The 14866-nt window shown below is 48.1% G+C and overlaps 1 protein-coding gene across 3 annotated transcripts in view; it reads left to right on the forward strand.

Annotated features, from left to right (window-relative positions):
* The window catches only part of CREBBP (CREB binding protein), a 124265-nt gene that overhangs the window by 81857 nt on the left and 27542 nt on the right, over positions 1-14866 (forward strand). For 2 of the 3 annotated variants that reach the window (XM_059415469.1, XM_059415468.1), the window contains 10 exons: positions 1072-1174; positions 1495-1641; positions 2707-2824; positions 3489-3660; positions 3969-4013; positions 6039-6163; positions 6935-7123; positions 8501-8917; positions 10550-10729; positions 11671-11860. In XM_059415469.1, the coding sequence (XP_059271452.1) occupies positions 1072-1174; positions 1495-1641; positions 2707-2824; positions 3489-3660; positions 3969-4013; positions 6039-6163; positions 6935-7123; positions 8501-8917; positions 10550-10729; positions 11671-11860 (1686 nt within the window). The remainder of the gene's footprint in view (positions 1-1071; positions 1175-1494; positions 1642-2706; positions 2825-3488; positions 3661-3968; positions 4014-6038; positions 6164-6934; positions 7124-8500; positions 8918-10549; positions 10730-11670; positions 11861-14866) is intronic. The other variant, XM_059415467.1, reaches the window with a different exon arrangement.

A 14866-nucleotide genomic window follows, 5' to 3' on the forward strand; every position in this document is an offset into this window, starting at 1 on the left:
GTAGGTGGCCCGCCAGGTCCCGGCGGGTCTTGGTCACAGGCCAGCCCATAGCTGGAGGTGAGCAGCCCGGACAGGAGTGGCCTGAAAGGAGTCTCAGCCAAGGTCTCCTGCCTCGGCCTCGTCCCTTCTGTTACCACAGCTCATCAGTAGCTGGGTTTGTTCATTCGCTCACGCATCTCCACTGTTTCTGCCATCTCTGCATATTGTGTTTTTAAACACTTTGCTTTAAGTTGACACAGTGCTCTTAAAGTGAGCCAAGCAGTTATATCAGTCCAGTGAAGTCAAGATTGTTGTCCTAGTTCAGTTGTTTTCCTGATAAAGGACATATTTTAATCTTAAAAATGACTCTTAAGATTGACCAGTTAAAAACATCTCATTTATTGCTTTTTGGACAAAACTGCCCTCATGTATATCTAACTTCTGCTGGCCTTGTGATTGGGTCAGAGCCCTCAGACCTGAGTTGTAAGCTGACTCTTACTCCTGTTTGAGGGTATAATTTGGGACGAGACTGTTAACCTTTCTTAGTCTCAGCTTTTTCTTACTTTGGGTACTCTATCCCTGAAACAAAGAATACATTGTATGTTAATCTAAAATTTTTTTTTTAATTTAAAAAATTAAAATTAAAAAGTGAATACTCTGCACAGATGTTTTCACTTGCATGTGATTTCCGTGATCTTATTTTCTGAGATGAAAAGGAAAGTTGACTCAAATCTGCATGACACGTCACTTTAGTTGTTGAGGGCATGGTATTAATGGAACCGGAACAAGAGTGTGAAGCTTGCCAGTGGATCATTCTGTCAGTCTTTGCACAGCCACAGAGTCCATTTATGATACCAGCAGCCTCCACAGAAATGCCTGTGGTTGTGGTTACAGAACGCAGTGAGGAGTCTGCAGCTCAGTGGTACACGTTGGTGACCTTCAGAACAGGACTGCCTTGCAGAGTCCTGCCACAGTGGCTGTTAGTGACACTCATAAGAATCACTTACTTATGTGGTGACTTGTTTATGTTATCAGAACTCTGAAGTCTATGTTGTAATTTAGGAGTTGGTTGATTTCTTTCTGTCTTTAAAGGAAATAACCCAATGAACATTCCAGCAGGAGGAATAACAACGGATCAGCAGCCACCAAACTTGATTTCAGAATCAGCTCTTCCAACTTCCCTCGGGGCCACAAAGTAAGACCCGTGTTTCAGTTGGCTCCCATCTGAGTGATGGCGTGCGTGAAAGTGGGTGGGGCATCACAGGACTGTGATAGTTTCTTAAATGTGTGACCGCAAAGGTAATACTGGGGGTGCTTTGTATTATTGTTGTTGTTGTTATTATTATTATTATAACAGCTGTAGATAATACATTAAACACGGCTTCGGTTTTGTTGTTCATACATCACTGGGCTGTCCTCAGTTTTTAGAAGCCCGGTGTGATTGAAAAACCTCCTCTAAACGAAGCCCATCTGTGTCGCTTCGTTGGTGGAACGAGTGTTCTTGTTCTTCCCCAGCCCCCTGATGAATGATGGCTCGAGCCCTGCAAACATCGGGACCCTCAGCACTATACCGACAGCGGCCCCTCCTTCCAGCACCGGTGTTCGGAAAGGCTGGCACGAACATGTCACTCAGGACCTGCGGAGCCATTTAGTGCATAAACTGTACGTGCCCGCCTTGCCTTTATTCACATACGATGAATTCAGTGGCTGACGGCAGTATGACAGCTTTGTGGTGTCCCTGATGTCTGACTGGATTCCTGAGTGGTCCCTGGGTCTCAGCTGACAGTGCCCTAGCAGCTGAAGAGGGTCTCTTGTTCCGGGGCCCACAGCCACTGCTGGCAGGCCTGAGAATCCCAGTTGGCGGGTGTCAGAGCGTCTGTGGCCCTGCCCGGCAGGGGGCATGAATTGTTGCCCGTGTCACAGAGGTCAAGGCTCCTAGTGTGGCCAGACCTTCTGTCCTCTGACCTTTGACATGCAGCAGGGAGTTGGGGTTAGCTCAGAAGCTTTCCCTTGTTTTGTAACTCAAGATTATAATTGTGGAGGCCCCCGAGAACTTGGGGGAATTTGGCCTGGTGAGTACAGAGGGCACAATCGTGCCACATACAGTATGTTCACCGACAGGAACTCAGCAGTTACCTTTCTTGAGCTACTTAAGTTAAATTGAAGGGGAAATTAGATCGGCTTAATTCCCTTAGAGTGGGTTTTTTTCCCTTCATCTTTTTAGTGAAAACTATTTATGATAAATAGTTTAAAAATTAGGAGTTAAAGGGGTGCCTGGGTAGCTCAGTCAGTCACGCACCCAGCTCTTGATTTTGGTTCAGGTAAAGATCTCAGGGTTGAGGGATCGAGCCCGTGCTCAGTGGGGAGTCTGCTTGAGGTTCTCTCCCTCTGTTCTGCCCCCTGCTCGCACGCACGTGCTCACGCGCTCTCTCAAATAAACGGGTATTAAAAAATTAGGAGTTTGACATCATATTATTCTTGAGATGACCTAACAGTAAATAGCAAAATATTGGTGTGTTTGACATGCAGGTAAATTGACAGGTGAGTGTTGTCTCCAGAAAGTGACGTTTGCATACTGGACGACAGAGATTGGGCATTTCTCTCAGCAGTATGTTGCCCCCCATAAGTAGATGGTTTTGTTTCTCTCTCTCCATGTCGTCCTGTATAAATCAGCAAGTTACTGATGGTGTCTTGACAGTCTGTTGACTGGGTGTGTTGTCCTTGCAGCGTGCAAGCCATCTTTCCAACCCCCGACCCAGCAGCCCTAAAGGATCGCCGCATGGAGAACCTCGTGGCCTACGCTAAAAAGGTGGAGGGGGACATGTATGAGTCTGCCAACAGCAGGGTAGGTTGTCGTCCGTGTTCTAGCCGCATGACACACACAGTCGGAAGAATGGCATCTGTCTGGGAATGGGGAAATCCGTTAGTCAGGGAGACTCATCACCTCGAGGACACTGACCAGAGAGACATCCCAGATAAGACAGCAGATCCCGCACAACCCTCTTGGTTGACTACAAACGTCCACTACAGTGGTGAACGAGGCATGTAAAATTGTGTTTTATCCATGGATGGACTTTGCAGTGGGCGCTGCTTCTAATGCTGGTACTGTGTTACCGGCCGTGTCAACCATCGAAGTGATTCGACTGCGGAATGAATGTTACGTGCATTGAGCGCCCCTTGTCTGATAAGTCCTGTAATGTCACTGGGCATTAAACAAGTTGGGCTTTAGGTTTATTGGTTAGAAGTGCTGCTGGATACTGGGGCGCCAGGCTGGTTCAGTTAGTAGAGCATGGGACTCTTAATCTCCGGGTCATGAGTTCAAGCCCCCTGTTGGGCCTAGAGTGAAACAAAAAATAACAGCAGAAGTGCTGAATACTGACCTTTGCCTATGTACTTATTGTCAAAGCTCGTTAGTTTGTTAAAATATATAAAACAGATTGGGTTTTTTTTTTTTTTTTTTTTATTCTTACAGCTTTGGCTGCTTAATGTTGAATGTTATTACTCTTTAGGATGAATACTATCATTTACTGGCAGAAAAAATCTACAAGATACAAAAAGAACTAGAAGAAAAACGGAGGTCGCGTTTGCACAAACAAGGCATCTTGGGTAACCAGCCCGCCCTGCCGGCTCCCGGGGCGCAGCCCCCAGGGATTCCGCAGGCACAGCCTGTGAGGCCTCCAAGTAAGGACTTCACTTTCTTCTGCCAGCCCTCAGTCTGTTGGCTTGTTTTCCCTTCCGGGTTTGGGGTGTATTTCTAAGCCTAGAGAACTGTGCTCTTGGGGAGCGCACACTTTGGAAGCTGTGTGGTAGTGGCTGCGGCCTTCCGCATCGGCCTGTGTGTGGAGAGGCCTTGGGAGGGTGCGCAGGCATCAGAATACATGGTGCCTTTGCACCCACTCCCAGGTGTAGTTTGACTTTCTGAAGGTAAAATTCCTTGTTTCCCGTATGAAGGATTATTTTAAATAAGCAGGTTTTTTCTGCCATTGCAGACGGACCCATGCCCCTGCCAGTGAACCGCGTGCAGGTGTCCCAAGGTATTGAACTGTTGTTGTGAATCGTGTTTCGATTTAACATTGAACAGCCACAAAGATGATTCGTTGTTCCTCTTCCCTCTGCATTTCTCTCTAGCTCCTTGTTAGCCTCCCAATGCCTTCTGCTGATGGTCGGAATTCAGTTCCACAGGCAGTGATACTCGGTGGTGTTTGGAAGTTAGAAGACCATAGGAAAGCCCCCCCCGGGAGATGAGAAGTAGGGTCTAGCCTTTTCTTACCCTAATGGACAGGAGGGCACATTATTCTTAGGAACAGTCTTCTTGAAAAGCCTCGTTGGTGGGGGAAGGAAGCCTGTCCAAAGGCCGCCGAGGGGAGCACTGAGCCGGACTGAACAGGGTTTGTACTCCTCTCAGGCTGGATGTGCTGACAGCTGGCCTGAGCCACTTTTAAAGGTTCTTGCTCAGGTTGAGATTCTAGGGTGTCTGTGGCTGGAACAGTTGTTGGAGTCGGGGAGGTTGGGGGAGGGGCATTTCAAGGCTTTTACAGCTCTTGTCTCATGAGACGTGTGCGACAGGACCTGTTCACAGGTTGTGAAATGAGGGGCGACATTATCCAGGAGATTCCAAAGCACGGCCTTGCTGCTGGGTGCAGAGTGGTCCAAGAGGGGAAAAGAGGTCATTTTAAAGGTTGTGGTAGTCTTGGGGTCGTGAGCTTGAGCCGCCATTGGTTTGTAGAGATTACTTTCAAAAGGTAAAACTTTTAAAAGCTATGGTAATCTTGTATTGCGTACTAAAGAGACATGGTAGGTATACTGGTGTTGGGGAGAAACTTCAGGGATGTGTTTTGGTGGACAGACTAGGTAAGAGAGTGAAGGAAACCCAAGAAGTCGGGAAATGGAGCCTTGAGAATGTAGCTGCGTGCTGCGTGCTGCGTGAGGGACAGCGTGGGAGATGGGGGTGATCTGAGCTCCGAGGAGGCCTTTTGAGCAGGGTAGTGAAGGAGGTTCATAGCAGAGCGCTCCTGCCGCGCTCACCAGCACATCTCCAGCCACGTGACAGGGGCTCTTGGTGGTGCTGTTTCTCAGTGCTGCCTTTTTCTCTTACTTTAAAATCCTCTAGGAGAGGGGGAAGCTTACAGCTTTCCTACAAAGTCCTCCTGGGCCCGTGCAGGCACTGGTATTTTTAGGGTGACATTTCTAGGTGTCCGTGAAGACAATGCTTTGGGAGATGCATGTTCTCTGAGACTTTTTCACGTCTGAGCAAGTGGTAAGGTGGCACCTGGAGGATTGTTAGATGGCCACTGTCAGTTCTAAGACTTGCTTGGACCGGCATTGATATAGAGCTTTACATGTAGGTGTAGAGTTCACAGTGGGAAGTGAGGAAGTGAGGAAGAATGAGACCCCTTGGTCTGGAGACATGTAGCAGCCAGTGAGGTGTCTTTCACGGTGTGACATTCCTGTGGGCTGTGCACACCCCGGGAAGGGAGAAGTGGCCATGAAAGGGAGACCTTGCTGGTCTGGGGTGGAGGTGGGATTGAGAATTGCTGACCCTTGGGCACTTTCTGAACACTTTACATGGTTGCAAAATTAAAACCGTATTTTGAGTCTTATATCAGTTTCTAACAATAAATTTAAACCCAGCTGAAGAGCCAGGAGGCCTGGGATTATGGGACAGGCCTTCCAGCAGAAGAGAAGGGAGCCATGTGCTCTGGCAGGTGTTGGGAGGTTGGCTTAGATGGGTGCCCTGGCTTTAACCAGCACCTCCTCTGTGGAGGGTAGGAGCGCCTTCATGGCGCTATTGTGTTCGTTGGTGGTTGACCTAACGTTTTCCCTTCTCTCCTCGTGCTGCCCTGCCCGCACCTGCCAATCCACTCTTACCACCGCCATGTCGGTGCCGTTTTTCTGTATTTGAAAAGTATTACATCACCATCTTTTCTGATTGCTTGGGGTGATTTCTATTGTGTGTCTTATGTATGTGTTCCAACTTATTTTGCTTAGAGTTTGGAGAGCTGTAGCTCTGTTTTCCTATGGGTGCTTTTTCTAATGAACCATTGTGGGTGCATTTACAGGGATGAATTCATTTACCCCAATGTCCTTGGGGAATGTACAGTTGCCACAAGCTCCCATGGGACCACGTGCAGCGTCCCCCATGAACCACTCTGTCTCGATGAACAGCATGGGCTCCGTTCCAGGGGTAAGTGCTTCTGTTTGCCTCAGCTGTGCTGAGAAGGCCTTGCTCGAATAAGCAAAATTCTCTACGCGTGAAATTGTAGATCAAGAATCTTATGGTGGTGGTTTCTCTGGATTTGGTTATGCTTTATTTACCTCATATCTCTCTTCCTTTTTTTTTTTTTTAAGTTTTCATGGCTACAAATGAGAATTATGTGACCATTGTTTATATTTATTGGGATGATAAATTCATAGGGATTTGTGGCGTCTGCCTGGCTCTGGTCATGATTCCAGGGTCCTGGGATAGAGCCCCGTGTCGGGCTCCCTGCTCAGCAGGAAGCCTGCACCTCCCTCTCCCACTCTCCCTGTTTGTGTTCCTTCTCCCCCTATCTCTCTGTCAAATAAATAAATAAAATCTTTGAAAACAAAACAAAAGACAAATTCTGAGGTTGGAGTGTGCAATCTCAGATGAGTCGCTGAGAGATGCTTGACAGCGTTCCTCAGCTCCTGGTGCTTCCTCTCCTAAGGCTGCTTTCTTAACATGTCAGAGAAGTTGTGAAAGTTGTATTTTGAACTTTAAAGTATAGCATGCTATTGATTTCTATTCAGAGATGAATTTGAAATGGGCTTCTTGGAGAAGTTGCATGAGAAAGCGCGCAAAGTGCTTGGGGGCTAGAAAGGCTGAGTGAGAGGCTTTCTCCCCATGGGGAAGGGAGGATTTGGAGTTCCTCTCTCCTAGATTATCTTGAAGACTCTGGCCCTCCCCTCTGATCTCTGGATGCTGCTTGTGTTGTAGATGGCCATCTCTCCTTCCCGGATGCCTCAGCCTCCAAACATGATGGGCGCTCACGCCAACAACATTATGGCCCAGGCTCCTGCGCAGAACCAGTTCCTGCCGCAGAACCAGTTCCAGTCCTCCAGTGGGGCGATGAGTGTGAACAGTGTGGGCATTGGGCAGCCGGCGGCCCAGACAGGCGTGCCACAGGTACCATGCACCCGGGACAGGGCCCAGCTTCCTCCTGACTCAAGGGTGTCTCGTTTTATAGAGATGAGAATTCCAGAATACACATTTCATTATTATGTATGAGCATCTCTTGACTTTTTACCCCCATTTTGTTGTGTTATTTTTATCTTCTTTAGAATTACTTTTATTATGTCTGGGGAGACTTCTAACCAAATTGGAATGGATTGTGGTTTTTTGGTTCATGAGCTTTGTGTTTGGTTTTGGGTTTTTTAATTGTCATCTTCTTGGTTTTTAATTGTTTTAAATTCACATGTGATCCTGAGAGACCTTGAGTTTTAGAGTGAGGACAGGCCCCACGCACTCGGCCAGCACCTTGGTTGGTGTGTACTGTTGCCTGTCTCTCTGGGCATCATCCTGGGTGAGGTCGGCTGACTGGGTCAGTTGAGGAGTTCTCTTCTTGTCAAGTGTCTTTTTAATTACTCTGTTTAAAGTTGAAGAGAACCGTCTTCCATTCATTTCAGTGCCTTTTTCACCCTTTGGAGAATTGTTCGTTGTCGTGCATGGAACTGCTGCTGTGTACACATGTACATGTGTTTGGAATAGGCCAGGTCTTACCTGGAAGACAGTACTCCTTTCTTCAGTTTTTACATGCAGTAATGTTGAAAAAAGGTTATTGACTACACCAGATTTACTCACTAAGTATTATTAATTCTTCATTTCTGTAACATCCCATTGTTCTGGAACAGCAAACTTGTTCCTGTAAATATTTTTGACTTTAGAGGCCGCGGTCTTTAACTCCTCCATTCCTTGTTTGGAGTGACCGAGGTTGGACCATTCACACATGGGCGGGTGGGCGTGGCTGTGCTCTGGCGACACTTCTCCCAGGAGCAGGCAGCTCACTGGAGTGGGCTGTGGGCATTAGTTCGCAGACCCCTGCTCCAGAGCAGTGACTTGGAATCACTTTTTTAAAAAGTCGGCATGTAATTGCAAAGTGTGTCCCCATTTGGGAATCACTTTGCTAAAACATTTTTTAGTGTTTTAGTAACTCCTTTCTTGAAAAAAAAAAGAGAGAAATCCCTTTTTCAGTGTTCTAAGCTGTGGGTAGCTGTTTTGGATCATGAAGCTCGTAGGCTGAGTGGGTCTATGTTAGTTTAAGCCAGACGTTTCAAGAGTTCTGCAAATCACAGGATGAGAAACATTCTGTAGCAATAACTTTACTGGAAAACGCATGTTATTATGTGTACAGCAGGGTGAATTTTTACAAACAGCACATTGCCTTGAAACCAGCAGACCTCACCAAGAGACCATGATTAGATATTCATGCGTTTAATTCTTCAGGTCTGTTGCCATGTTTTCACATGAGGAAATAATTCTAACCTCCTCTGCTCCCTCTGCTAGGGACAGGTGCCTGGTGCTGCTCTTCCTAACCCTCTGAACATGCTTGGGCCCCAAGCCAGCCAACTGCCCTGCCCGCCAGTGACACAGTCACCGTTGCACCAGACACCACCGCCTGCTTCCACGGCCGCTGGCTTGCCATCTCTCCAGCACCCGACGGCGCCTGGGATGACTCCTCCCCAGCCAGCAGCTCCCACCCAGCCATCGACTCCCGTGTCGTCTTCCGGGCAGACTCCCACCCCGACTCCCGGCTCTGTGCCCAGTGCTAGCCAAACCCAGAGCACCCCTACGGTCCAGGCAGCAGCCCAGGCCCAGGTGACCCCACAGCCTCAGACCCCAGTCCAGCCCCCGTCTGTGGCCACCCCTCAGTCATCACAGCAGCAGCCAACACCTGTGCACGCCCAGCCTCCTGGCACGCCGGTGAGCCCCATAGTCTGTCTTTGGGCTGAGACTCCTAACCAAGAACTTCTCCTGTAAAAAATCCTGTCACAGGGTTGTTTTAGTGTCTTGTGCAGTCCCAGGGAGTATCTGTCCCCTGGGCAAACCATATGAGCTGTGTGTTGTTTCCGACATTGCCTCCGAAGGCCATGTTTGTGTTTGGCAGGATGTGACTTAAAGATTATCTTCTCTGATTAAATGGATTTTCAGAAATCAGTTATATAGAAATCACACCTGGGTCCCCTGTACGTAGGAGCCATGTGTTCCCTATTATCTATCCTAAGTGGGTGTCTTCTGAGTCGTAATAGTTTTTCTCTTAACATCCCGAGGATGTGGCAAACCCAAGTCGCGTTCCTAACTGTATGTGCTTTGACTTTGCCTGTCAGCCATGTTTTCAGACCTGGAGCCTGTTCTTCTCAGGACAGAATGGCAGACCCAGGTTAGCGCTTCCTGTGGCTCATATCTGCCCAGTCCTCCGTGGACCTGCTTGCTGGCAGGGCCCAGCTGTAGGCTGCCCACTCACCACCCCACATACCCTGCACACCCCTGCCCCATTTACCACTGAAATCTTCATGTCTGTTTTCATAATAGTCTGACTTAGAAACCACCCTTCCCCCTGAAATACGTTAGCCTTATTCTTAGGGACTGAGGATATTTATTTATAAAAATACCAAAATAGATCTTAACAGTACCCCCAGGATAACATTACTCTATGTATTTTTTCATAGGGAGTGTGTTTATTATTTAATCCTTATTTTATATTTCTTATTTTTAAATAAGTTTCCTTTGTAATTTTATATTCCCTTTGTTTACCTAAATTAGAACTCTATGAGGCAGGGGTGCCTGGGTGGCTCAGTCTGTTGAGCATCTGACTTTGGTTTCAGCTTGTGTCTTGATCTCAGGGTCGTGGGATCGACCCTCATGTCTGGCTCTGAACTTGGGACAGAGTGTGCTTATCCTTTTCCCTCCTCCTTTTGCCCCCCTCCGCAACTCAATGAATCCACTGGGTACTCTGTTTCTCTCTAAAATGGGTAAATAAAATCTTAAAAAACAACAACAACAACAATAAACAAAAAGCAACAATGAATGAGACTTTGAAAATTGAGAATTCTTGTGGTGGTTCCCTAGTTTGATGTTTGCGTACTCCTCCCCCCACCACCACCGGCACCGGCACCGGCCCTGAGTGTGGAGCGGGCTGATGACACATTCTCAGTCCCTGTAGGCACTACATCCCCCTTCTTACACGTGCACTTCAGGATCTGCAGTTTAGTCTTTTACGACAAACTTTAATGGCCTTATTAGAAGGAATTAATTTTTAAAATCGGTTCTGTGACTTAGATAGAAACTTCCAGAAGATAATTTTATATCAGAAAATGGAAAGTCCGGCTCCTCTCCCTCTGCATTCTTTGTCGGCAGGTCTTTGTGTTTCTGTGCGATGTTGACCTCCTCTGGGACCCTGTTTGAAATCCTGTTCTTAGCTACCTCAGAGAGGGCTGTCTGTTACGGTAGTGTTGAGCCGTGTCACCCTGAAACTGTATGCTGGGTGCCCTGTGGAGTTTGGCAGCATTTCTTTCGTCTTGTTAACAAAAGTAAATAATTCTGGTTTCTCCACAGCTTTCCCAGGCTGCAGCCAGCATCGATAACAGGGTCCCCACTCCTTCCTCGGTGGCCAGCGCGGAAACCAGCTCCCAGCAGCCAGGACCCGATATACCAATGCTGGAAGTGAAGGCAGAGGTCAAGACCGAGGACACTGAGCCTGATGCCAGTGAATCCAAGGGAGAGCTGGGCTCTGCGGTAGGTGCCGTCCCAGGGCGTGAGCAGGTGCGCGGCCCGCGCAGGGGGTCACCTGAAGTGTCCTAAGGGGAAACACCACGGCTTCTCCGTGGGTAACGCTGCTTTGTGCTTTAATATCCATTTGATGGTGGGTTCAGAGAGGATATAGGGTGAAAATAGGGTGGTTATTTTTAGGTATTAGGTATGGGTTTTCCTTTATTTTGCCAGAAATAAGAGTACTTGTTTATATTTTAAATGAATCATCCAGAAACTTTTCACTGCCGTTCTTCCTAAGTCATTGTGCAGTTAGACCGCACAACCGCACAAGGGTGTGCTCATTCACTGATGAACCTGTGGCAAGAGTTGAAACCTGGATGCGGCTCCACAGACATGTGGTGTTTGGCCCACACAATATTTTTAAAAACGAGGAATTAGAAATGAAACTCTGAATTTCTGGCTTTTCTTTGAAAATGAGAAGCTCTGTAAGCACTCTGTTTGCATTCCTGTGGCAGCATTCTGGGTGGGAGCTTTGGCTGGGGCCGGGGCTCTCCAGTTCGCCCGAGTCCCCACTCCTCCTTGCTGCTTCACATACCTCCTTTACCTTGTTTACTTCAGCTGCCTGTCCCTCTGAGCAATGTGGTTTTTCCCTAATTTTCAGGGAGGTTCTTGTTTGAAACTTTGCATACATATACGCGAAACTGCTGAGCAGGCGGTGAGATGTACATATGCAGGGCCTTCAAGCACCGTAGCAGGTGCGATCTGTAGATCAGGACTCTGACTGCAGTGGCACTGTGTTCAGGCAAGTCAGCCGGCCCCGGATGCCTCGTTCCTCCCTCGGGGAGAGGAAGGGGTGGACGGTGTGATAAGCCCAGCAGGTTGTAGGGAGACCTCCAGCGAGGCTGAGTTAGAGTAGAGATCTTTGATGGTCATACATCGATGTCTGTAATTCTGTTTTTCTCAAGATGATGGAGGAGGATCTACAAGGATCTTCTCAAGTTAAAGAAGAAACAGACACAACAGAACAGAAATCAGAACCCATGGAAGTGGACGAGAAGAAACCGGAAGTCAAAGTAGAAGCTAAAGAGGAAGAAGAGAACAACGCTAATGGGGCTGCCTCTCAGTCAACGTCTCCTTCACAGCCACGCAAAAAAAGTAGGTCGTCTTCCCTTAAACTTTCCAGGTGTGCTGCTTTTCTACCGTGTTGTGATTGCACACTGCACGCTAAAGGCTAAAGCTTTTATCTTTCCTGCCTGCCATTCCCCAAGTTTTACCTCTTGAGAAATGATGGCAGTGAGCTAGACTCCGGCCCAAGGGCTTGCAGGGTTGACGGCGGGAATGAGAAATGAGCCACGGCTCTGAGGGGCAGCCCAGGAGCATGTCTCTCCTCTGCGCTGTCATTGGCTATGGGGCCAGCGTAGAGGTTGCGTCTGAGTCCTTGTGCTGCCGAGGAGCTTGGGCTTTCTGTACTCGCCATGCCTGCGCGGTGTTAGAGATGGGAGCCTGTGTGCTCACAGGGAGTGGCTGGGCGGTAGGCCCCAGCAGCCTCGTGCGGGGGGTGGGCCACAGGTAAGTGAAGGGGCTCCCTTACAGGGGGGGTTGGAGGGGAACCCATTAGAGGGCCAACGTAAGGAGGTTGACCAGGTGTCAGAACATTGTTAGGTGACCCTTGCAAATCGGGAATGTGGCTCAGGAAGTTAAGGGCTGCTTGTGGCACATTTGGGAAAGCCAGCAGAGAACTGTGAGTGGCTGATACTGTATAGTTTTGCCACTGGGAGGGAAAACCTACAGAAGCTTTCAAGTTTTTGGTCTCAGACCTGTTTATGCTCCTAAAAATTAAGGACCACAGAGTTTTTGTTTGTGTGGATTATCTGTCAGTATTGACTATAGTAGAAATTTTTAGGACAGTCATTTAATCTGTTACATGGCATCCATGAACCACACATTTTTATGATACTAAAGTAAGTTCCGCACAACAAACATATTTAGAGTAGTGACGGGTTTTTGTTTTTGTTTTTGCAATTTTACATCTTGGAGATTACGGCAAATGTGGCTGAATTCTCCTGCTGCCCCTGCTTTCTCTCTGGTGCCCGTTGTTTGCTTCATGTCCCTGAAGACAGCCCTGCCCCAGCGGATAGGTGGCTGATAAAAGAAAGAGTAAGAGCCTTTTCAGATAATTATAGGTGTTCTTTTTTAATACTACACCAAAACTCAATAAGTACAAGCTTCCTGAAGGTTAGTTTCTGTGTGAAGTCTGGATGCATAGCTCTGAGCTTTTCGTGCCCGGTGACATGAGAGCCCATTCGTCTGTTTTGTGCTGTGAATAAGTCTTTTGCCCTTGGGTGATTTTTTTTTTCTTTTTTTTTAAATAACATAATCCTTTGGTCATCTTGGAGTTTGACTCATGAGCTACACAGATTTTCCAGATGTCACCACACTTCACTGTACAATATTTTTAAAAACCACACTGATTAATATCACTGTGAATCTCCTCAAGAAAGTCTTGGAAATTTGGGGAAGTGGTCAAACTCACGCAACAGATTCAAGTTCTCCAATTCCAATTTTTTATAATTTTTTTTTAAAGATTTTATTTATTTATTTGACAGAGACCACAAGTAGGCAGAGAGGCAGGCAGAGAGAAAGGAGGAAGCAGGCTCTCCTGAGGAGCAGAGAGCCTGATGCGGGGCTCAATTCCAGGACCCTGAGATCACGACCTGAGCCGAAAGCAGAGGCTTCAACCCCCTGAGCCACCCAGGCGCCCCTCCAAATTCAAATTTTATTATAAGTCCAAACTTTATCACTGGCAACAAATACTGTCACTTGTCCTTGGTGTAACTGGCCCACTGTGTTGCTTCTTGGGGAAATGTCTGCCGTGTGCCCGGATCTGAAGAACCGCAGCTGGTCTGCCCAGCCTGCCCAGTCTCGCGTGCTTGTGCAGGAAGGCAGCCGTGTCCGCTCACTGTGCACGCTCGAGCTCTTCCTCGCAGGATCGCCAGTGCACGCAGCAGGGCTGCCCGGTGCCAGCTTCCCATGTGATCGTGCAATATCCAGACACATAGCCAGGGTTTGAGAGCACGGTGACAGCTAAGGTGGCCTTGGTGCCGCTGCCCATGTTGTGCTGCGGCGCGAGTGACTTTCTTCGTGGTTCCTTTGGCCATTGGTGCCAACGTCATCCCCGTGCACCAGGCAAATGATGGCCGTGTGTTATCATGAAAATCGTTTTATGTTATGGAAGTAAACTTCATTGATGGCACAGACCCAAGAAAGAGCCTGGAGCAGTGCTAGGACTTGGTGTGAGGACAGGAATGTCACCTGTCTGTGCTCTCTGTGGTTGTCCCCAGCCGCGTGTAGCTCCTGAGCCCTTGAAATAGGGTAAGGGTGAGTGTGACTGAGGATGTGATTTTACATCAGGCCGCTGCCTAAAGATGGGTTAGGAGCTGCTTTTTCCTCAGCCATAGGGGTTTTCAGCAAACATGTAGTGCATAACGAGCGACTGACCACGGTGAGCTGCGTGGGAGATGGCCGCTGGGAGAAAGTGTGCCTCTGCAGCAGGCTTGGCTCGCGCTCCGGGAGGAGCCGGCTCGCTCCCCTCGGGCTCCGTGCTCCAGGAGGCTTCTAGGGCAGCTCCTCTGTTCGGTGGTGTGAAGGCAGACAGTATGTGAGCAAAGGTGCATAACTGCCTCCTGACAAACCTTGATTTTTGGAGACTAACATGTCATTTCATGTATCATGAAATATTCTTTTTTTCCCAACCATGAAGCACCACAGAAACCAATCTTAGCTCACAAGCTATGCAGAGGCAGGTGGCTGGCCAGCTTGGGCCAGTGGGTCCAAGTTTGCTGACCCTGATCTAAGAAAAAAGAAAAAGCTATTGATTAAAGAGTTATTTTCTCAGAAAGAGTTATTCAAAGAAAATGCTATTCCATTAGTGTAGAAACAGAATAGAAGAAAAGGTGCTTGCTGAAGGCAGGATGTGTATGTGTTTTGTGAGGCTCCCGCGGGGCCCATCTGCTCACCGGCCCCCAGTGGTCCCAGTTCCAAAGTGGGATGCAGGGAACACAAGGGCCACACGCTGACCTGCCTCTCTCCTTCATAGGTTCTGCACGTTTCCCCCGGCCAGTAAAGCTGCTTGGGTTTTATATGAATGTGTCGTCTCGAATG

This window comes from Mustela nigripes, chromosome 11, assembly GCF_022355385.1.
Source record: "Mustela nigripes isolate SB6536 chromosome 11, MUSNIG.SB6536, whole genome shotgun sequence".
Taxonomy (NCBI): Eukaryota; Metazoa; Chordata; class Mammalia; order Carnivora; family Mustelidae; genus Mustela; species Mustela nigripes.